Raw genomic sequence first — 24,643 nt, 5'->3', positions numbered from 1 at the left:
GTCAAAATTTTATATCTATAGAAAATTTTATTTCTATAGAACATTTTGTCAAAAGTTTATTTCTATAGAACATTTTGTCAAAATTTTATTTCTATATAAAATTTTGGCAAAATTTTATTTTTATAAAAAATTTGTCAATTTTTTATTTCTATAGAAAATTTTTGCAAAATTTTATTTCTATAGAAAATTTTGTCAAAATGTTATTTCTATAGAAAATATGTCAAAATGTTATTTCTATGGAAAATTTTGTCAAAATTTTATTTCTTCCGACAAAATTTTTACTTAATATTTCCTCTTTAAAATGTACTATTTTTACCAAAAACGCAATTCCATTCATTTCGTGAAATTTGACAAAATCATTGACAAAGGAAGGTATAGACATCTCAAGTGAATTCACAGCGCTGTAGTTTGTCTGCACACCGTAGGGGGCTCTTTTTAGTCTGCAATTGAGTGCTTTTTTAATTTGGCTTTAATTTGTTTTCTTTCCTTTGTTCTTTTGATGAAGCACCAAATATTGAAAAAAAAATATATAAAATTCAATAAATCTACACATTTTTTGTAATGCAAATTGACTGATTTGTACGGTAAGTCTCGTTTTCAAAAAAAGGAATTGAGTCACTTGACTGCGCAGTTGAGTGGAATGACTGCGCACTGCAAATAAACAAAACCATGGTGAATTATCAAGGTATGTCTCTATTTTAATTGGTCTATGACAAAATCATAGACTAAGAAAATATAGAGACATACCTTGATAATTCACCATGGTTTTGTTTATTTGCAGTGCGCAGTCAATCCACTCAATTGCGCAGTCAAGTGACTCAATATCTTTTTGGAAAACGAGAATAACCGTATAAATTAGTCAATTTGCATTACAAAAAAGGTGTGGATGAATAGTATTTTATAAACTTTCACAATATTTGGTGTTTCAACGAGAGAACAAAGGAAAGAAAACAAATTAAAGCCAAATTAAAAAATCACTCAATTGCAGACGAAAAAGAGCCATCTAAGGTGTGCAGACAAACTACAGCGCTGTGAATTCTCTTGAGATGTCTATACCTTCCTTGGTCTATGACAAAATGTTAAATCACCTGATTTTCTTAGTCTACCTTATAGTAAGTGTACCCTGGCGTTTACCTTCAATAAGAAACAGTGTTGCATTTGACACATCAATCTCATTCTTGTGTTTATTGGGTAGTGTGAATGGTGAAAGAAGAAGCACGAAAAAATACGATAATTAGAGAAAAACTTTTTGCATGAAAAATACATCATAGAATGAAAGTTTAATTTATTATAGCACATCATAAATGCAAATATCCATCCGTGGTGACAAGTAGCAACAACTGTATGTCTAATTACAACGAAGAAAATTAAAAGACATCATCCAAAACTTGTGTATCCATTGCTGACATTTGGAAAATTTTCGCCTCAAAATGACACCGGCACCAACAAAAACTCCAAATAATGTTTCAAGCAAGGGGCCCAGTAATGCTCTTCCTAATCACAGTTCAAGCTCATACCTTATTCCTGCGTCTTCAGCCGCAAATAATACCAACTCGTCATCGTCTGGAGGGCGTACGGGAACGATACCGAAATCCACAAAAATATCCACTGCCCCAAATGTAGGCAATGAGATTAGCGGTCAACATTGCCAAACAACTATTCCACAACAACCACTAAACGTGGTACAACAACAACAATTATCAAATCGATGTAGCCCATTAAATATTGTAGCATCGCAGCAACTCCTTCACCATGTACGGTCGCAGCATAAAAATACGGAAGTTGTAGCACCAATCAGGCGAGAATTGAAGGATTTGAATGTAAGTTATATGATAGAATATTTAGAGAGTAGGTATTTACTCTTAAATCTCCTTGGATTAATACGTTTTGAAAGGCTGATATGTTAAGGGGAATTGATTATATTGTAAATGTATACGACAATGACTCCACTATAATCAACAAGTAAGGAAAGTCTAAAGTCAATATTATTACAACAATATTATACACTGATCCACTTTGTAGATCCACATTTTCGATACCATATCAAATCCGTCAAATGTGTTGGGTGCTATATATAATGTTTTTTTGTTCCCCTATACATACATTTAAATCTGACTTGATCTGGACAACATTTGTTAGACATCTAAAAAAACTGTAGACCTAAAATCTCAGTCGGATAATCCGCTGGGGTGAAACACTGTTCCACAGTGTGGCGCAGGGTATAAATATGGGAAATAATTTAAATCTGAAGCAATTTTTAGGCAAAAGTGTATTTATGATTTATCGGCCGATAGCTATATATTAGAAGTATAGGAAAATTTAAGTCATTCTTACAAGTTTTCGACTTAGCAGTGGCGATTGTAGAAGGAAAATATTGGTATATTCACCATTTTTGCCGAAATAAGAAAAACATATATGTATATGGGAGCTATATCTAAATCTGAACCGATTTCAACCAAATTTGGCATGCATAGCTACAATATTAATTCTACTCCCTTTGTAAAATTTAAAGTAAATTAGGGCAAAACTCTGACATCTGGGGCCATATAAGTCCATATCGGGCGAAAGATACCGTTATCAACCAAATTCGGCACACTTTACGACACTATCAATTGCACTCCTTGTGCAAAATTTGAAGTAAATCAGGCTGAAATTCTGGCTTCTATGGCCATATTAGTAGATATCGGGCGAACGATATATATGGGAGCTATATCTAAAACTGAGCCGATTTCTTCCAAAATCAATAGGGTTCTATTCTGACCCAAAATACATACTTGTGGTAAATTTGACTAAAAGCCGATTGGACTAAATTTGCGACATAGACTTTGATTATAAAAATGTGTTCACAGACAGACGGACAGACAGACAGACGGACATGGCTAGATCGACTCAGGGGCCGGCCCTGAGCGATATTGCCAAAGACACCATATGTCTACCTCGTCTCCTTCTGGGTGTTCCAAAGTGTGACGCAGGGTATAAAAACAAGAAATTCAGACCAATCCCATCATTAGTTGTTATAAACAGCAATTAGAAAGTAATAGAGTTCTTTACTATAAAGATTTTAGTAAACATAGTTAATAAATTCAAAAAACAAAATTATCGTTACAAAAAGTCCTAATTCTCTTAAGAATTTTTTGCTCTCCTCTACTCTTGTTTATGTCTTTTAAGTATGTATGTACTAGATCGCTAGCCATGAGTAAAATTTTCTTCTCTGGCAGCATGAGTTCACTAGTACCATAGAAACTTCCGATAAAGACGAACATCGAACGCTGTCGAACACTTTCTGCTTGAATAAATCTTCAATTCATTTCATCTTATTTGTCTAAGAAAAAAAACAAAAATAATTTCAAAATTGATTCTTTAATAATTGCCATTATTTTTTTATTGACACTCGTGTACTTTTTCAAGGATTATCTCTTAACAACTGTGGTCACAACAGCAGCAAGTACCAGCAATAACAATTCAATTTCACTGCAGCAACATAATACCGGTGCAGCAAATAGTGATATAGGTAAGTACGCTATAAAATCGATTTGTAAAATTTTAAAAGTTTTATATAATGGTACATCACACCTTTGAAAAACAAAAAACATTGAACATTTTCAATTAAAAATACTTTTTGGGGGAAAATATTACTTTTTTTTCGTTTATAGCTTTCTTCTTCAAAGTATTTGAATGATCTATAATTAGAAATTGTGTGTTGTTGATTTTTCCGTTTTCACGTTGTATGTGTCTTACTTACTACATATTGAATGTATTTAGGGAAAATTCTTAGTCATAGAGAATACAGTGTACATCCAAAGTATACAAACATCTTTATTATTTTTATTAATTTTTTTCCATCCAATGAAAATGTAATACAAAGTTTTAGATCTCAATAAATATTAATTTCTATTTAACCTCACCCAGGAGTTCTCTAAGTATCGCAATTTATTTCTTACCGAAAACTATATTAAAATATGAAAAACTTCACAAGGAAAAAAAATATATATTTTGGAAAATTGTGGTATATTGTTCAATATAGTTTTCTTATAGCTCGATCGCAGTTTTTTCAAAGCTATCAGAAAAATACTTTTCCAATAGAGCAACAGTAAGTTCTGTTGGTCGAATCAATATTTTTATTTATTTATTTATTTATTTATTTTCTCTTGGCGAATCCAAGCCGCAAAGCCATATACGGATTCCAAAACTACACAAACATAGCAATAATAACAAATTATAAAAATTATGCGCTTAAAAACTAGAAATTAATAACAAAAATAGTATCAATAAGTGACTAAACTGAATTTGAAACAAATACACAATAATTAAAACAATTAACAAAATTAAGAAAAAAAAATTAAATTATCAATTTAAAAAATTAAACAATAAGAACAATAAAAAAAAAATAAAAAAACATGAATATGTGAGTAAGACAGCAATACTAACATAAAAAGCTAGTAAAAAAAAGTAAAAAAATTAATTAAAGAATTTACAGCTACTCAGTAACTAGTCAACATCTGCTAACACAACGTTAGGGATGAGACAATACATGCAGGATAAAAATTAAATTAACATTAACAAAAAAAAAAATTAATTAATTAACAAAAAAAAAATTAAATTAACAAAAAAAAATTAAATTAACAAAAAAAAAAAAAAGAAAAAAATAATAAAAATAAAATTATTATCTGACATAAATTATATAAGACTTAGTACTTATCACACATTTGACTCATGAATTAGAAAAATGAACATGTAGTCTTTTACGAAATGTAGTTGAGGAACAATTAAATATCTTGAGAGAAATAGATAATGCATTGAAAATGCGAGCAACGCGGACAAAATAAGACTTTTCTAATGAAGTCGTTAACCTAGGTATAAATATTTGTGGGTTACGAACCGACCTGCAGAAGGTAAACAATTCCGCAACGTACCTAGGCGTCTGTGTCCTATATACCTTATGGAAATGCAACAAAACACGAGAGAGACAGACAGTAGATATTAAATTAATTCGGTACATGACACTTTTTGAATACACTTTAATTTGTTTTGAGAAACACTTGTTTAATTAGTACAAATTCATATCGAAGTAGCTTTCAATATTATTTTTTTTATATGAAAAATATGCATGAAAAAAAAATTATATGAAAAATTAAAAAAAAAATAATTTTTTTTAAATTGAATTCATTTTAATTTGATGTTGTTTGATTATAACCATAAAGCAAGAAAACTATAAATGTCTCAAGTCAACTCTTAGAGCTGTTATTTACTTTTTCTTTTAATTATTTTTTGTATTTTCTTATTTTGAAAAATATATAATATAAAGCTCTGCAAATTGAAACCCCTTTAAGTGCAAATTGATAATTATAGTTCTGCAAAGATAAATTGAAAAAATACATTACCCTGCAAATAGACAAAATCATTGTGAATTGATTTAGGACGTCTATACTTTTTTGGTATATGGTATAATTTTAAAGAAATAAAATTCTTTTTTGGCTATGGTTATAACTCTGCAAATTGCCCAAACAAACCTATAGAAAATTTTGTCAAAAATTTTGTTTCTCCAGAAAATTTTGTCAAAATTTTATTTCTCAAGAAAATTTTGTCAATAGGAGTAAAACCTATAGCAAATTTTGTCAAAGTTCTATTTCTATAGAAAATTTTGTCAAAATTTTATTTCTATAGAAAATTTTATCAAAATTTTGTTTCTATAGAAAATTTCGTCAAAATTTTATTTTTGTAGAAAATGTTGTCAACATTTTAGTTCTATAGAAAGTTTTTTCAAAATTTTATTTCTATAGAAAATTTTCTCAAAATTTTATTTCTATAGAAAATTTTCTCAAAATTTTATTTCTATAGAAAATGTTCTGAAAATTTTATTTCTATAGAAAATTTTGTCAAAATTTTGTTTCTATAGAAAATTTTTGCAAAATTTTATTCCGTTTTGTTTGTTATTGTTGGGTTTTCCTCAATCATTATTGTTATTTTTGATTTCAGCTTAAAACCATGCATTGACTAAACTACAAGTGTAACTTAACCAACAGAGGAAAAGTATGCTTGTCAAATTTATTTGGGCAAAGCCCTATTGACTGCTAGATGGTTGGATGTACAGCTGTTTCGGAATTACCACATTCCTCATCAGCATCCTCTACTTGCAGCAAAACTATCAACCAATTATCAGAATAAAATTTGTTTAGGAAGTAGGAATGTGTAATTCCGAAGCAGCTGTACACCCAACCATCTTGCAGTCTATAGGGCTTTGCCCAAATAAATTTGACAAGCATAATTTTCCTCTGTTGGTTAAGCTACACTCGTAGTTTAGTCAATACATGGTTTTAAGCTGAAATCAAAAACAACAATAAAAATTTTATTTCTATAGAAAATGTTGTCACAATTTTATTTCTATTCAAAATTTTGTCAAAATTTTATTTCTATAGAAAATTTTGTCAACATTTTACTTCTATAGAAAATTTTTTCAATATATTAATATTTCTTTATTCTATGTTTGCTATTATTTATTTTTCTTTTAGAAAATTCACAAGAAAATCAACAAAGATTTTGTTATCCAGTACGTCCGATACCAAGACGAAATCAGCCACAGCACCATCAAAATCAAACGGCACAAAACGATTTTCTTAATGCCTCAGCACTTAATTCGAATCTAAATACAACGATTGGTGTTGTTATACCTACTACACCTGGTCTACCAAGCACAAATACAAGTAACGCTGCATCCGTACAGCCAACAATTAATCAAAATCCAAGTACTACTGGAACAACTACACCAACTTCGTCGGTACAATTGAGTGATAATCCAACAGCATTGGGTCCACAATTCGAACAACAAATTCAATTGATTGTTTTGCAACGGCTAAAGCAGCTCTTTGAAAATTCCCAAACTGCTCCATTTTTGAATTTAACAACCAGTTTATTGCCTGGCATACAGGCTTCTTCATCAAGTTCATTGGCCAATACAATTTTAAATCATAATACAAACGAAATTACACAATTGGCTCATCGTTTCCAAAATCTAAATACCAATCAAACAAATCACAATCCAGAAAATTCTTTAACATCTCAACAACAGCAAAAGGTGAGAAAAATTGAACTTTCTATTTTGATACTTTTTTTGATATTTTGATATTTTAAGCCATTGAAAGCGCCCAAAATGGTCCATGAAATAAATCCCAGTAGCTCAAATCACAATGAAATTGTGGTGAATTCCACAAGTTTGGAAGATGTTCCCCATAGCGATCGTATGAGTGATCGGGCCCAATCCATACAATCGTTGCATAGCAACATTGAGACTCCCACGCCCGAAAATACACCTTCCTATGAGGAACTACAGCAACGTCTGGAGGCATCAAATCGCAATATACAGAATTTACAAGAACAACAACAACAATTACTAAAACTTCAAAATGCCGCTAAACAGCATTTATCTGATATGGAAAGATTGAAACAGCAGGCCGGTGTTTTAAGTTTCCCTTCAGGTTCTCAAAATGGTGGTGGTGATGCAAGTAGTGGAGCACCTGAATACCAAAGCATAGGGCAGGTCCATAATGATATGGCTACATTGGTGGGGCGCATGAAAAATCTTACTACTTTCATACAGAACCAGAACGAACTTTCAAATTTATTAGGAGACGATGGCCCAGAAATTCTTGCTGAACAAGAAGTTTTGCACCGAAAGCTAGAATCTTTGAGGGCTCAAAGAGATGAAATGCGTAATCTAGTGTCAGAATTACAACAAGTTAATGAATCGGCCGAAGAAAGTGCTAAAGAGGCTAGAAAGCGTCAATTCGAACAAGAGAAGGATATAGAGGAAAATGATCACGAAGTGGCTGGCTCCAATACAAAACCGAAGAAAACCACCAATGTAGAACGTGAAGTTCCAGTGGAGTTGACTCGTAATGTGCCCATTGAATTAACCCAACGCCCTCAACGACAAGACCATGTGAACGGCCACAATGATCACTCGGAGACAGAAACCGATATGGACGAAGATGAACGTAAAGAAACCTCGGATTTGATACAGCAAAAAATGGCCGACGTTGCAGCAATGAAGGCTCAATTAAAACGTCTAAAAGATATGATGGAAACAGTCCATTTAATTGAAGCCCACAATGCAAAAGAGCCCAATCGGGATATTACAAGAACGAGAGACGTTCCCATTACATTTGATCGTGAACGCACCCCCATAGCTGCCACTTATAACGATGATAATGGCAATGAAGAGTTTTTGACACGAAAAGTTCGCATGCTCAATGAGGTTGCCTCAGATTTGAAGGCCCAAACAAAATCTCTTCAGGCTGAAAAAGATCGGATACAACAATTGCGCGACGAAATAGAGAAACGTAAAAATCAGGCTGCTGCTGCCGTGCAGTTAGGTGATGATGCTTTGAAACGTAATAGTTTAACACCAACACCAGTACCACCAAGAACACACGAAGAACGTTGGGAGGAACATATGAGAACGCAAAATGAACGCGATCAACTTAAAGAAGAATATGAACGCAAAAAAAAGGAGTTCGAAGTTATATGCAAACGCTTGGAGCAAGAAGAAAATCCTTCAAATGCCCAACAAACAAGAAATCGCCAGGATATTGTATCCGAAGCAGATGATGAAGCGGAAGAAGACAATGTGGAATCTGACTATGCAGAGAGCACAAAATTTGTGCCCACATCAACCCCGGCAATATTAAGAAATAATGAAAATCACAACAACAACAATATCACCACACAATCTGGCAAAGATTCATTAAATTCAACGGGAATGTCCTCGAATACGGGAACACATATAGCACAAGCAGCTTCGTCTGCTCATGATGCCTCATTGGAGGCAGCAAGCTTGCAATCTGGCAGCTCCAGGTCATTCTCTATACCACCACCGATGTCGTCGATGGGCATTAATTTTCGTAAGTATATTCTTTGATATTGGTAACACGGTTGACACAGTGGTTACAATTCTACCAAAATAAAATGTGGACAAAATTTTCTCTAGAAATAAAATTTTGACAAAATTTTCTATAGAAATAAAATTTTGACAAAATTTTTTATAGAGAAAAAATTTTGACAAAATTTTCTATAGAAATAAAATTTTGACAAAATTTTCTATAAAGATAAAATTTTGACATTTTCTATAGAGATAACATTTTGAGAAAATTTTCTATGAAATAACGTTTTGACAAAATGTTCTATAGAAATATAAAATGTTGACAAAATTTTCTATAGAAATAAAATTTTGACAAAACTTTCAATGGAAATAAAATTTTGACAAAATTTTTATAGAGATAAAATTTTGACATTTTCTATAGAGATAAAATTTTTACATTTTCTATAGAGGTAAAATTTTGACATTTAGAGATAACATTTTGAGAAAAATTTCTATAGAAATAAAACTTTTACAAAACTTTCTATGGAAATAAAATTTTGACAAAATTTTCTATAGAAATAAAATGTTGACAAAATTTTCTATAGAAATAAAATTTTGACAAAATTTTCTATAGAAATATAATTTTGACAAAATTTTCTATAGAAATGAAATTTTGACAATATTTTCTATAGAAATAAAATTTTGACAAAATTTTCTATAGAAATGAAATTTTGACAAAATTTTCTATAGAAATAAAATATTGAGAACATTTTCTATAGAAATAAAATTTTGACAAAATTTTCTATAGAAATATAATTTTGACAAAATTTTCTATAGAAATAAAATTTTGACAAAATTTTCTATAGAAATATAATTTTGACAAAATTTTCTATAGAAATGAAATTTTGACAAAATTTTATATAGAAATAAAATTTAGACAAAATTTTCTATAGAAATAAAATTTTGACAAAATTTTCTATAGAAATAAAATTTTGACAAAATTTTCTATAGAAATAAAATTTTGACAAAATTTTCTCTAGAAATAACATTTTGTCAAAATTTTCTCTAGAAATAACATTTTGAGAAAATGTTCTATAGAGATAACATTTTGAGTAAATTTTCTATAGAAATAAAATTTTGACAAAATTTTCTATAGAACTAAAATTTTGACAAAATTTTCTGTAGAAATAAAATTTTGACAAAATTTTCTGTAGAAATAAAATTTTGACAAAATTTTCTATAGAAATCAAATTTTGACAAAATTTTCTGTAGAAATAAAATTTTTATAGAGATAAAATTTTGACATTTTCTATAGAGATAAAATTTTGACATTTCCTATAGAGATAAAATTTTGACTTTTAGAGATAACATTATGAGAAAATTTTCTATAGAAATAAAATTTTGACAAAATTTTCTATAGAAATATAATTTTGACAAAATTTTCTATAGAAATAAAATTTTGACAAAATTTTCTATAGAAATATAATTTTGACAAAATGTTCTATAGAAATAAAATTTTGACAAAATTTTCTATAGAAATAAAATTTTGACAAAATTTTCTATAGAAATAAAACTTTGACAAAATTTTCTATAGAAATAAAATTTTGACAAAACTTTCTATGGAAATAAAATTTTGTCAAATTTTCTCTAGAAATAACATTTTGAGAAAATTTTCTATAGAGATAACATTTTGAGAAAATTTTCTATAGAAATAAAATTTTGACAAAATTTTCTATAGAAATAAAATTTTGACAAAATTTTCTGTAGAAATAAAATTTTGACAAAATTTTCTATAGAAATAAAATTTTGACAAAATTTTCTGTAGAAATAAAATTTTGACAAAATTTTCTGTAGAAATAAAATTTTGACAAAATTTTCTGTAGAAATAAAATTTTGACGAAATTTTCTATAGAAATAAAATTTTGACAAAAATAACAATATTTTGAAACAAAAATCTATAAAAAAAATGACAAAATTTTCTATAGAATTTTTTTCTACAGAAATAAAATATTGGCAATCCTTTCTGCAGAAATAAAGTTTTGCAAAGTAATATTTTCTTGTTTGGTAGTTTTTGGTAAAATTTTGTCCAAATTTTGGTAGATTATTTTTGGCAACCGCGATTTGTAATCCATTGATTAGTACAAAAAAAACAATATTTTTCATTTAAGCTGGCCCCATACCACCCCCTTTGCCAACGGCATGGAATCCCTATTATTATGCTGCAGGTGTGCCACCTCCTCCACCTCCGCCTCAATCATCGTATGGCATGACATCAGCACAGGTAACTGGGAATACTGCCACCTTAAGTAATAGTGAATGTATTTGTGCAACAAACAATAATTTGGGAGCCACATCATCGTCTACGGCTACAAGTGCAGTGACCAACAATGGCATAACAACAACTGCTGATCCTATGCTTCAACAATTCATTCAGACACAACAAATGCTCATCAACTCGGTTTGTCAATGCAATCAAATGTTATGGCATCAACAAAGGGAAATTGATAATCTTAACCAAACAATCCATCTATTACAAGAAAGAATTATCTCACTGGGCGGTATACCGAATATCAACAATTCAGATGTGGGCTATACACTTAGATCAGAATCGGTACCCCCACCCAGCCTTGGTGGTATACCCCAAGCCCATGCTTTACCCAATAATCTATATATGAGTGCGAATCGTGCTCAATCAGAGCAACCGACTCTATATATGCCCGGCCATCAAAGAAGTAGTTTTGGAAACTATCAACAACACCAGAATGTATACCGAAGTAGAATTTCCCAGCAGCAGGCTCATGCTCCCAGCGGCTATAATTTCAGTGCAGAGACACAACAACACAACTCATCGTCGGCAACTGCTACAGCTAATATCTATTCAACATTAAACAATGCAGCCGTACCCCAAACGGCCGCAACAACCCTATTCAATAATGAAATACCTACACCACCATCTCCCGTAGTAGGTGGTAATGGTCCAGCTCCAATTTTCATGCATCATCATAATAATTCAATTCATCAAAACAATGCAAATTTGCGAACACAAAATCAACAACAGCAACATCACCATAGCAATATATCGGGGAATACACTAAATAATCAGGTACCTCCTGGAAATCGTGCAAATAACTATTGGGATAATTTTAGAAGGTAATTGTTTTTCTTTCTCGAAAAAATATAAATTTAAAACGAAACAATCGAGATTAAACAAAAAAAAATAAATCAGGTTCTTTTTTAAAATTAACATTATTTTGTAATTAACTACAATAGATTTCTAAATTGGCCTTAGAGTTGTTATTGTACCAACAATGTTTACCTATAAGTTCAGAAGAAGTGAGTTCTGCACTTTTCAAACATAAACACAACTAAAACAGAAAAAATGCCTACACATAAAAACAAGAAGAGTTTTAGGTGATGAAATAGGTTTTAAAACTCCAAATTGTATATTGTCAAGTGAATGCAGCAATACCATGCATGGGATATGTACATACCTTAGGGATACAAAACTTCAAAATCGTCTTTTCGAATAATCTTTTTTTTTTTTTTGAAAATTCAACTTTAAGTAATCGTCAAATTCAACAAATCGACTTTAGGTATTTTTTAAAATCGAATTATATTACGTCAAAATTTTCTATAGAAAAAAATTGCAAAAATTTTCTATAGAAATGAAATTTTGACTAAATTTTCTATAGAAATAAAATTTTGACAAAATTTTCTATAGAAATAACATTCTGACAAAATTTTCTATAGAAATAACATTTTGACAAAATTTTCTATGGAAATAAAATTTTCTATAGAAATAAAATTTTGCAACAATCTTCTATAGAAATAAAATTTTGACAAAATTTTAGAGATAACATTTTGAGACAATTTTCTATAGGAATAAAATTTTGACAAAATTTTTGATAAAATTTTCTATAGAAACAAAATTTTGACAAAATTTTCTATAGAAATAAAACTTTGACAAAATTTTCTATGGAAATAAAATTTTGCAAAATTTTCTATAGATATATAATTTTGATAAAATTTTCTATAGAAATAAAATTTTGACAAAATTTTCTATAGAAATAACATTTTGCAAAAATTTTCTATAGAAATAAAATTTTGACAAAATTTTCTATAGGAATAACATTTTGACAAAATTTTCTATAGAAATAAAATTTTGCAAAAATTTTCTATAGAAATAAAATTTTGCAAAAATTTTCTACAGAAATAAAGTCTTGCAAAAATTTGCTATAGAAATAAAATTTTGATAAAAATTTTCAAAGAAGTAGAACTGTGACAAAATTTTCTATAGAAATAAAATTTTGCAAAAATATTCCATAGAAATAAAATTTTGCAAAAATTTTTATAGAAATAAAATTTTGGCAAAAATTTCAAATCGCAATAAAATTTTGAGAAAATATTCTCTATAACAATAACATTTTGAGAAAATTTTCTCTATAGCAATAAAATTTTTGGAAAATTTTCTCTATAGCAATAAAATTAAAATTAAAAAAATAAAATTTTGACAAAATTCTCTATAGAAATAAAATTTTATAAAAATTTCTATAGAAATAAAATTTTGAGAAAATTTTCTATAGAAATAAAATTTGGACAAAAATTTTTATTAAAATAAAATTTTGACAAAATTTTCGATAGGCATAGAAGTTTGACAAAATTTTCTATGGAAATAAAAGTTTGACATAATTTTCTATTGAACTTATTGTGTTTTCGCCTTTTTGGAAAAGAAAGAAATAAAAGTCGACTTTTCCAGATACAAAATGCCGAAAGTCGACTTTTATTTTCGCCTTCTTCAAATCTTCAACTTACAAATTGGAACATTTTAATTTTTCGCGTGTCGATTTTTTCATAAATTTGGATATATCAAATTTTTAGCTTGTCGCATTAAAAAAAGATTTGAAATGCGGTCATACTGGATAATTTTTAACGCTCTTTAAAAAAAAGCTTCTTTTTCGATTAATAGGCCACAGTGGTGAACTTCTCTCTTATCACTGAGTGCTGCCCGATTGTATGTTAATCTCAATGGCAAGGGACCTCCTTTTTATAGCCGAGCCCGAATTGCGTTCCACATTGCAGTGAAATCACTTAGAGAAGCTTTGAAACCCTCAGAAATGTCACCAGCATTACTGAGGTGGGATAATCCACAGCTGAAAAACTTTTTGGTGTTTGGTCGTAACTGGGTTTGAACCCGACCGACCCTGTCTGTGTATGCTCCCAATAAAATAAATAAAAAGTATATTGAAATTGAAAATTTATTCAATTAATAAATTAATTAATACAATTAACTTTTTAATTAAGATAGAAACATTAGGTGATGGATTTTTTTTTTTTTAATTTTTAACTAAAAATTTATTTCAAAGAAGTGAGTTCTGCACTTTTCAAACATAAACACAACTAAAACAGAAAAAATGCCTACACATAAAAACAAGAAGAGTTTTAGGTGATGAAATAGGTTTTAAAACTCCAAATTGTATATTGTCAAGTGAATGCAGCAATACCATGCATGGGATATGTACATACCTTAGGGATACAAAACTTCAAAATCGTCTTTTCGAATAATCTTTTTTTTTTTTTTGAAAATTCAACTTTAAGTAATCGTCAAATTCAACAAATCGACTTTAGGTATTTTTTAAAATCGAATTATATTACGTCAAAATTTTCTATAGAAAAAAATTGCAAAAATTTTCTATAGAAATGAAATTTTGACTAAATTTTCTATAGAAATAAAATTTTGACAAAATTTTCTATAGAAATAACATTCTGACAAAATTTTCTATAGAAATAACATTTTGACAAAATTTTCTATGGAAATAAAATTTTCTATAGAAATAAAATTTTGCAACAATCTTCTATAGAAATAAAATTTTGACAAAATTTTAGAGATAACATTTTGAGACAATTTTCTATAGGAATAAAATTTTGACAAAATTTTTGATAAAATTTTCTATAGAAACAAAATTTTGACAAAATTTTCTATAGAAATAAAACTTTGACAAAATTTTCTATGGAAATAAAATTTTGCAAAATTTTCTATAGATATATAATTTTGATAAAATTTTCTATAGAAATAAAATTTTGACAAAATTTTCTATAGAAATAACATTTTGCAAAAATTTTCTATAGAAATAAAATTTTGACAAAATTTTCTATAGGAATAACATTTTGACAAAATTTTCTATAGAAATAAAATTTTGCAAAAATTTTCTATAGAAATAAAATTTTGCAAAAATTTTCTACAGAAATAAAGTCTTGCAAAAATTTGCTATAGAAATAAAATTTTGATAAAAATTTTCAAAGAAGTAGAACTGTGACAAAATTTTCTATAGAAATAAAATTTTGCAAAAATATTCCATAGAAATAAAATTTTGCAAAAATTTTTATAGAAATAAAATTTTGGCAAAAATTTCAAATCGCAATAAAATTTTGAGAAAATATTCTCTATAACAATAACATTTTGAGAAAATTTTCTCTATAGCAATAAAATTTTTGGAAAATTTTCTCTATAGCAATAAAATTAAAATTAAAAAAATAAAATTTTGACAAAATTCTCTATAGAAATAAAATTTTATAAAAATTTCTATAGAAATAAAATTTTGAGAAAATTTTCTATAGAAATAAAATTTGGACAAAAATTTTTATTAAAATAAAATTTTGACAAAATTTTCGATAGGCATAGAAGTTTGACAAAATTTTCTATGGAAATAAAAGTTTGACATAATTTTCTATTGAACTTATTGTGTTTTCGCCTTTTTGGAAAAGAAAGAAATAAAAGTCGACTTTTCCAGATACAAAATGCCGAAAGTCGACTTTTATTTTCGCCTTCTTCAAATCTTCAACTTACAAATTGGAACATTTTAATTTTTCGCGTGTCGATTTTTTCATAAATTTGGATATATCAAATTTTTAGCTTGTCGCATTAAAAAAAGATTTGAAATGCGGTCATACTGGATAATTTTTAACGCTCTTTAAAAAAAAGCTTCTTTTTCGATTAATAGGCCACAGTGGTGAACTTCTCTCTTATCACTGAGTGCTGCCCGATTGTATGTTAATCTCAATGGCAAGGGACCTCCTTTTTATAGCCGAGCCCGAATTGCGTTCCACATTGCAGTGAAATCACTTAGAGAAGCTTTGAAACCCTCAGAAATGTCACCAGCATTACTGAGGTGGGATAATCCACAGCTGAAAAACTTTTTGGTGTTTGGTCGTAACTGGGTTTGAACCCGACCGACCCTGTCTGTGTATGCTCCCAATAAAATAAATAAAAAGTATATTGAAATTGAAAATTTATTCAATTAATAAATTAATTAATACAATTAACTTTTTAATTAAGATAGAAACATTAGGTGATGGATTTTTTTTTTTTTAATTTTTAACTAAAAATTTATTTCAAACAATCAATTTTTTTAATCAAACTAAAAACACAAAACAGTCAGTTAAGAAAGTAGTTGAACCAAGTTATGTTTTTAATGAAAAAATTAATTGAGTTTTGCAATCAACATCAATTTTTTTATCATCATTGACATTTGGAAATGAAATCAATTATAGTTTTAAATCAAGTATTTTTTTAATCTCCAATTAAAACTGTGATTCTGACTATTATTTTCGTGATTGAAGATATTTCAATTTTTTAATTGATGGGATCAATTAATTTCATGATTGCATAAGAAAAAAATTGTGTGCGTATACATGTTCATACGCTCACAAATTTTTTTTTTTTTGCATGTGTACATACCTTTGAAATAATTTTTAAAATTAATCATATCGTCGATTTTTCGCTTTTTTTTCATAAAAATCGATTAGTTGGTTTTGGCCAACATCAAAAGTCAATAAGTTGATTTGGATAGATTTTCAAAAATATTTAAAGTCGATTAGTTAAATTTTAAAATTACAATAAAACGACTTTGAATTATGTATCACTATCCCAGCAACAAAAAATTGGAATTTGATCTAAGGACACAACTTTAAAAGCACTTCCAAAAGCACTCGGTTTTTTCATAAAATTGAGATTATTATTTTTTAATTTTGTTAAAAACACAATAAAAATTAAAAAAAAAATGGTACAAATATTAATATTCTGTAGAATAAAAGTGGGAAAAAATTGATTAAAAATTATTTGCTAACATCGCACTTTAAGAAGTGAAACGGCTGTTTAAAGACCATGCATTTTTACTGCTTTTTGACTTTTTTGGAATTTTCATTAAACTTGATTTTAGTCGAATTTAAAAAAAAAAAGAAATAAAAAAAATAAAAAAATACGTAGTTTACAAATTGGAGCAAAGTTCTAATTTTTTAAATCGACTTTGTTTTTCTCAGTCATCATAAAGTGTTATACACCACATTTTTTTCATTTCAAAAGCGACTTTTGGAAATTTTCATAAAAATTCTACTTTCGCCAAAAGTCGATTTGTAAAAAATTAAAGTTTACAAATTTTCGATTCCAAGAATATTGAAAATATGACAAGGAAAATATCCCAACATTTTTAATTTGTAGAAACATTGTCCAACGAAAAATTTTATTGAAATAAAGCCATTTATTGTTATAAAAAACATATTTACCATAAATGAATAATAATGGCATTTGAAAAAAAAAAAAACCAACAATACCTGAAGTTTTTTTATTTTTATTTCATCTATTATCCTTTGTAAGTAAAACAATGAGTTTGAATTTCTTTTTTTTATATGTTACTTTTTTTTATTTTAATAATGCATGAGACACGCTTTAAAAACTAACCCAATTTGTTTTTTGTGCTTTTTTCTCTCTCTATTTACATTCGTTTGTTGTGTGCGTTACGTTGTTAATGTTTTCCCCTCTCAAAAAAAAACTTGCACATATCCATGCAAAGCTATTCGAGACAAAATTTGCTTTCAACTAATTCCACAAAAAGCAATGAGGAGCAACAACAGCATAATCAACAATGTCAACCTGATGTAAATGGTTTTGAGAGGCCCCAATCGATGGAACAACATCCACGGCCACAATATCAACAGGAAAATCTTAATCTGGAAGATTGTGCCAATAATCTAAATTATTCGGTTAATCCAAACAATGAGGCTTCGTCAAAATATTTACGTATATTGCAGAGATCACGCATCAATCAGCAGCAACAGCAACAACAATATCGACAAAATGCAAATACCTATCAGCAACAAAGGGAATTTCTACAACAATTAAATTGGCTGGAAAATAATAACAGCAATACAACTACCAGCAGCAATAACACAGCCGATCTCTATCACAATTATAATATTCAACAAAATAATAAAGTAGGTCCCAAACCGAATTGGCGATTCAGGAATCTAAATGAGGAATATAATCATAGAGCTCACGTGCAGCCGCCTACACAGCCGCAACAACAGCCCCCAGCTCTGCCTCGTTATCAAAATACTTCGGGATTAACGAGACAACAACAAGCTTCTTTGGCGGCGGCGGCGGCGGCTGCTACAAATACACAACATTTTCTGAATTTGCCACAGAGCCAAACTCCACCCCCCAGCCATGACTTTTTACTACAACTAAATGAAGATGTTGGCGGGGATTATAATTTTTTGAACTCTCATGCCCAGCATATGCCCTTGGACTTTTCCACAAATCATCGTAATATTCCCACAGAATGTAATGATGAATACGAAGAGGATGATACCACATCGGAAGAGATAAAACGTAATCTTCTAGTAAATGCTCTAAAGAATGATAAATTTACAACCAAATTTTACGAATCCATCAAAGAGGATGTCTTTAGGCGTTTGGAGAGTATGTTGTTGGATAAAGAGAATGTTCAACAACCCACCACCACACAGTCAGAAGAAATGCCACCGTCACAACAATTAATCAATAACATTAGTAATCATCATAATTCTTTGCGTAAATTAAATTTGAATGAGCAAAGAGATCAAATGCAACAACTTCACTACCAGCAACAACAGCAACAGCCCTTAGGTGCTGCTCTCAACTCCCTAAATTGCCAACAGAATATATCGGATGATTCGAATAATGCACGTAATGAGTTTTACGAAGAAAATGGTGCCCATACCCATGATGAGCAAAATGAATATAATGAAAATGAGAAAGCCGAAGAGGATACCAACTGGCGACAAAATAATATGAATAATGGAGCAACAGCCTTAAGTCCACAGATATGTTCTTCATCGACTACAACATCAACATCTGGGACAACTACAGGAGCCGCTAAGAGCTGTACTAAAAAACGTAAGAATGTCCGTAAACACCAGATAAGTATTAATGGCAACAACAATGCTCAAGCTGTTGCCGCAGCAAAACAAGAAGATCCCAATGAAAATGTAAGAGGGGCATGTAGTTTGGCCGCCCAACAACATCATCAAAAGCAAATGCAGAATACTAAAGAGAAGGTAAAATTTTTTAGTGAATTACAAAAAAAAAATTTGACAAATTTTTCTATAGAAATAAAATTTTGCCAAAAATGTCTATAGAAATAAAATTTTGCAAAAATTTTCTATAGAAATAAAATTTTGGCAAAATTTCTTATAAAAATAAAATTTTGCAAAAAATTTCTATAGAAATAAAATTTGCAAAATAAGATTTTTTGTTTGGTAGCTCAATTTCTTTTTTCTAGCCAAATTTTCTATAGATATAAAAAAAATTCTATAGAAATAAAATTTTGCAAAAAAGGCTAAACTCTAGTTTAGCTATATCTCTCAGATTTCTTCCAAAACTTCTTAGATGGTAGAACTCTAAGAGTAGATTACAACAACATTTTTCCTGGCGGCTGTAATCGGGTAACCGGTTATTCGGTTCTAAAGTCTAAGTAAATAATCATTAATAAAACCATTTCCGATAAACCGATTACTATATACATCTCTAGCAAGCTAATGATAACCCCTTTCAAATTATGCAAATTATCCGTTCCGGATATACAGATGAAAACGTTTTTTTTTTTTTTTTTTTTTTTGAACCGGTTTTTTACAAAACATCTCAAAACTCAAAAACTACTCGAAATAAAGGTGCTAATTAACTGATTCCATTTTGTAGCTAACATTTTTACCTATCCGTCATAGTTAAATTTAGGCGGATATCGCCACTAAAACCGTGGATATTAACCGGTTTATATTCATATCCGGTTTACAAAGAAAATTGAAAAATTTTTTCAACAAAATTTCGCCTGCGGCGCTTTATACATCCAAATTGCAGTTAAAACTGGAAATATTTATTCATTTGCATCAACAGCCAGGTTAAAAAATACTTTCCGTCTGAGGCGCTTTTTACATATACATTCTTCTTACAACCGAATATATAAACCGATTTATATCCATATCCGTTAAAAAAAACAAGTTCGCCCGCGGCGCTTTTTATATCGATTTTTTTTTAGAACCGGATATTTTAACGGATTTATATCCATATCCGGTTTCAATAGATTTTTTTTCAAAATTCGCGTGTTTTTGTTTTTGCAAAATGTGACTTTCCAAACAAACGATTCACTACAACCATGTTGCCATAACCGGTTTGAAACCCCTTCTGTTTTATTCCAACCGAAAACAACATTTAAATAAAAATTAGTATAATAGTTTACTATGCAAAAGTCCACATTTATATCCATAATCCGTTATCCATATCCGTTAAAAAAAAAAAAAAAAAAAAAACAATTTCGCCCGCGGCGCTTTTTATATCGAAATTTTTTTAGAACCGGATATATTAACGGATTTATATCCACATCCGGTTTAAAAAGATTTTTTTTTTTTCAAAATTCGCGTGTTTTTGTTTTTGCAAATTGTGACTTTCCAAACAAACGATTCACTACAACCATGTTGCCATAACCGGTTTGAAACCCCTTCTGTTTTATTCTACCCGAAAAACAACTTTTAAATAAAAATTAGTATAATAGTTTACTATGCAAAAGTCCACATTTATATCCATAATCCGTTATCCATATCCGTAAAAAAAAAAAACAAGTTCGCCCGCGGCGCTTTTTATATCGAAATTTTTTTTAGAACCGGATATATTAACGGATTTATATCCACATCCGGTTTAAAAAGATTTTTTTTTTTTCAAAATTCGCGTGTTTTTGTTTTTGCAAAATGTGACTTTCCAAACAAACGATTCCCTACAACCATGCTGCCATGACCGGTTTGAAACCCCTTCTGTTTTATTCTTTTACTATGTCCACATTTCACGGATACAATTAAATTCATTGGCGCATAACTCCGGTTCTGGCAGAGATATCTGCCTAAATGTAACATTAGCGGATAGGTGGAAGTGTTGGCTAAATTTCCAACCGGCTACTTAGTACCTTTACATCGAACACTTTGTGATTTATAGCCAGTTTTGTAAAAAAGCAGGTTCGAAGATTCACATTTATTAACGTAGAACCTAGACCGATAGCCGGAAAAATTTGGGTCATACCTCATTTGAAAGGTGATACCTTTACCCTTTTAGTGATGTACATATGAAAGTAATCGGATCAGTAGAACCAGTTTTTAGGCTCGAATAACCGGTTACGACCGCAAACCGGTTACTTGCTATTTCGACATAAAATTTAATTCTCTATCGACCCAAAAAACAAACAAAAAATTTTGAGTTGCTCCGCAAAAATTTTCTATAGAAATAAAATTTTGCAAAAATGTTCCATAGAAATAAAATTGTGCAAAATAAGATTTTTTGTTTGGTAGTTCAATTTCTTTTTTTTTCTATAGAAATAAAATTTTGCAAAAATTTTGAATGGAAATAAAATGTTGGCACTTTTTTTTAAATCAAAATTTTGCAAAAATTTTCTATAGAAATAAAATTTTGCAAAAATTTTCTATAGAAATAAAAATTGCAAAATAAGATTTTTTTGTTTGGTAGCTCAATTTCTCAATTTCTTTTTTTCTAGACAAATTTTCTATAGAAATGGAATTTTGCAAAAAATTTCTATAGAAATAAAATTTTACAAAAAATTTCTATAGAAATAAAATTTGGCAAAAATTTTCTATAGAAATAAAATGTTGGCAAAATTTTCTATAAAACTAAAATTTTGCAAAAATTTTCTATAGAAATAAATGTTTTGCAGAGATTTTCTATAGAAATAAAATTTTGCAAAAATTTTCTATAGAAATAAAATTTTGCAAAATAAGATTTTTAGTTTGGTAGCTAAATTTCTCAATTTCTTTTTTCTAGCCAAATGAAAACAAGGATGCCATAGAATCTCCTGCAACAACATCGCAATCTCACAAGACCGACCTCATTAAATACATTATAGCACGTATACGAAATCAAACCCATGTTAATACCATAATCAATGATGCTTTATTGGTTGAAGTAGCCAAGCTAACGGCCAATGTTGCTCAAAACGCTCAACACATAATACAAAGTACTGCTGCATGCAATTACAATATTAACAACAATAACATTTCACCTAAGAAAATCTATACGAAAATTAAAAAACTAACCATACCCAAAGAAAGGGATGAATTTTTGTCATGGTATCAAAATTATTTGGAAAATAATTTATTTGGTCATCCCTGTGTTGGGGCAAAAACAAAATCATCATCTAATGGCAAAGCAACAAATAATCAGACACCACAACAATCCATAGGGCAACAAAATTCCCATGTATCCCCTGTGGCTGCCCCACCACCACCAACTGATGATGGTGATTTGGCTGAAGCTGATCAAAATTGTTCGTCCAATACAAGTGCTAACTACCATCATGTAGAAGAAACCGAAGAACAAGCAAATAATTCAAATACTTTGATAATTTCTACAAACTCTGATGTTGAAAATTTAGAAAATCCCCATGATCGAGTAGGTGAAAATCAAGAAAATATTGTATCAGAGATCATCACAACATCAAACCTACAAATGGGCGAATTGTCCCACACATTAGTAGACGGGAAAAATGAAATTAAAAATGAAAACGTCGAACACAATGATGAAAAAGAATAATTCATTGATAAATAATGAATGAATCAGCAACATACCTACATGTATTCCTAACCCTACAGCTTTTAGTATACGCATCGCTAGATTCCTTATAACAACAGTAATGTGAGTTTTTATTTATTATGACTATGTAGTTTTTTGTTCCTTTTACGCTCTCGACATATAACATTCCCATTTTACAAAAAAAACATGAGCTATAATAAATTATTTATAACAATTTGTATGCTTATATTAATAGTGCTCCTTTTTTGATTGGAAAAAGCAAATGATAAAACCTCAGAAGAATATTTTAAAATTTTATTTCTATTGAAAATTTTTGCAAAATTTTATTTCCATAGAAAATTTTAGCAAAATTTTATTTCTATAGAAAATTTTTGCAAAATTTTATTTCTATAGAAAATTTTAGCAAAATTTTATTTTTATAGAAAATATTGCCAAAATTTTATTTCTATAGAAAATCTTTGCAAAATTTTATTTTTATAGAAAATTTTGCCAAAATTCTATTTCTATTGAAAATTTTTGCAAAATTTTATTTCTTTAGAAAATTTTAGCAAAATTTTATTTTTATAGAAAATTTTGCCAAAATTTTATTTCTATAGAAAATCTTTGCAAAATTTTATTTCTACAGAAAATTTTGCAAAATTCTATTTCTATAGAAAATTTTGGAAAAATTATATTTCTATTGAAAATTTTTGCAAATTTTTATTTCCATAGAAAATTTTAGCAAAATTTTATTTCTATAGAAAATTTGAGCAAAATTTTATTTCTATAGAAAAATTTTTGCAAAATTTTATTTCTAAGAAAATTTTAGCAACATTTTATTTCTATAGAATTTTTTTTTATAAAATTTTATAAAAAAATAAAATTTTGCAAAAATTTTCTATAGAAATAAAAATTTTCTATAGCAATAAAATTTTGCAAAAATTTTCTATAGAAATAAAATTTTGCAAAAATTTTCTACAGCAATAAAATTTTGACAAATTTTCCTGTAGAAATAAAATGTTGACAAAATGCCTATAGAAATAGAATTTTGCAAAAATTTTCTATAGAAATAAAATTTTTCAAAAATTTTCTATAGCAATAAAATTTTGCAAAAATTTTCTATAGAAATAAAATTTTGCAAAAATTTTCTATGGAAATAGAATTTTGCAAATTTTGCTGTAGATATAAAATTTTGCAAAGATTTTCTATAGAAATAAAATTTTGCAAAAATTTTCTAAAGAAATATATTTTTTACAAAAATTTTCTATAGAAATAAAATTTTGCAAAAATTTTCTATAGATATAACATCTTGACAAAATTTTCTATAGAAAAAAAAATTTGACAAAATATTCCATAGAAATAAAATGTTGACAACATTTTCTGCAGAAATAAAATTTTGCCAAATTTTTCTATAGGAGTAAAATTTTGCAAAATAAGATTTTTTTTTGGTAAAATTGTCTGAATATTTTGGTGGATTATTTTTGGCTGGAGTGGCAACAGGGCTGAAGAAATCGTAGCTTGTTCTTAGCTTGAAATTCTGCAAAAATCTTCTATAGAAATAACATTTTGCAAAAATGTTCTATAGAAATAAAATTTTGCAAAAAATTATCTATAGAAATAAAATTTTTCAAAAATTTTCTATAGCAATAAAATTTTGCAAAACTTTTCTATAGCAATAAAATTTTGCATAAATTTTCTATAGAAATAAAATTTTGCAAAAATTTTCTATAGAAATAAAATTTTGCAAAAAATTTCTATAGAAATATAATTTTGCAAAATAAGATTTTTGTTTGGTAGTTTTTTTCGTAAAATTGTCTGCAAATTTTGGAGGATTATTTTTGGCTGGAGTTGCAACAGGGCTGAAGAAATCATAGCTTATTCTTAGCGTATGTGCAACATATATGGGAAAC

At 28.6% G+C, this 24,643-nt stretch overlaps 1 protein-coding gene across 1 annotated transcript; it reads left to right on the top strand.

Moving 5' to 3' along the window:
* The first annotated feature begins 1,192 nt into the window (after positions 1-1,192).
* On the top strand, positions 1,193-22,968 carry cmb (combover). The gene is made up of 7 exons (XM_075307327.1): positions 1,193-1,820; positions 3,409-3,511; positions 6,510-7,072; positions 7,130-8,897; positions 11,023-12,004; positions 17,701-19,225; positions 21,987-22,968. The coding sequence occupies exons 1-7, from the start codon at positions 1,431-1,433 to the stop codon at positions 22,752-22,754; spliced, it is 6,099 nt and encodes a 2,032-aa protein (XP_075163442.1). The 5' UTR covers positions 1,193-1,430; the 3' UTR covers positions 22,755-22,968.
* Positions 22,969-24,643: the final 1,675 nt, after the last annotated feature.

This window comes from Haematobia irritans, chromosome 4 (genome assembly GCF_050003625.1).
Source record: "Haematobia irritans isolate KBUSLIRL chromosome 4, ASM5000362v1, whole genome shotgun sequence".
Lineage (NCBI taxonomy): Eukaryota > Metazoa > Arthropoda > Insecta > Diptera > Muscidae > Haematobia > Haematobia irritans.
The sequence above is the reverse complement of the archived record's forward strand: the minus strand, read 5'-3'. Positions and strand labels throughout refer to the sequence as shown.

What these genes read in the sequence shown, in the direction of transcription:
- cmb (XM_075307327.1), top strand. Translation starts at nt 1,431, where the DNA reads ATGACACCGGCACCAACAAAAACTCCAAATAATGTTTCAAGCAAGGGG. An exon ending in CATCTCAACAACAGCAAAAG is followed by an intron (nt 7,073 to 7,129) that starts GTGAGAAAAATT and finishes TGATATTTTAAG; the next exon opens with CCATTGAAAGCGCCCAAAAT. An exon ending in GTCGATGGGCATTAATTTTC is followed by an intron (nt 8,898 to 11,022) that starts GTAAGTATATTC and finishes TTTTCATTTAAG; the next exon opens with CTGGCCCCATACCACCCCCT.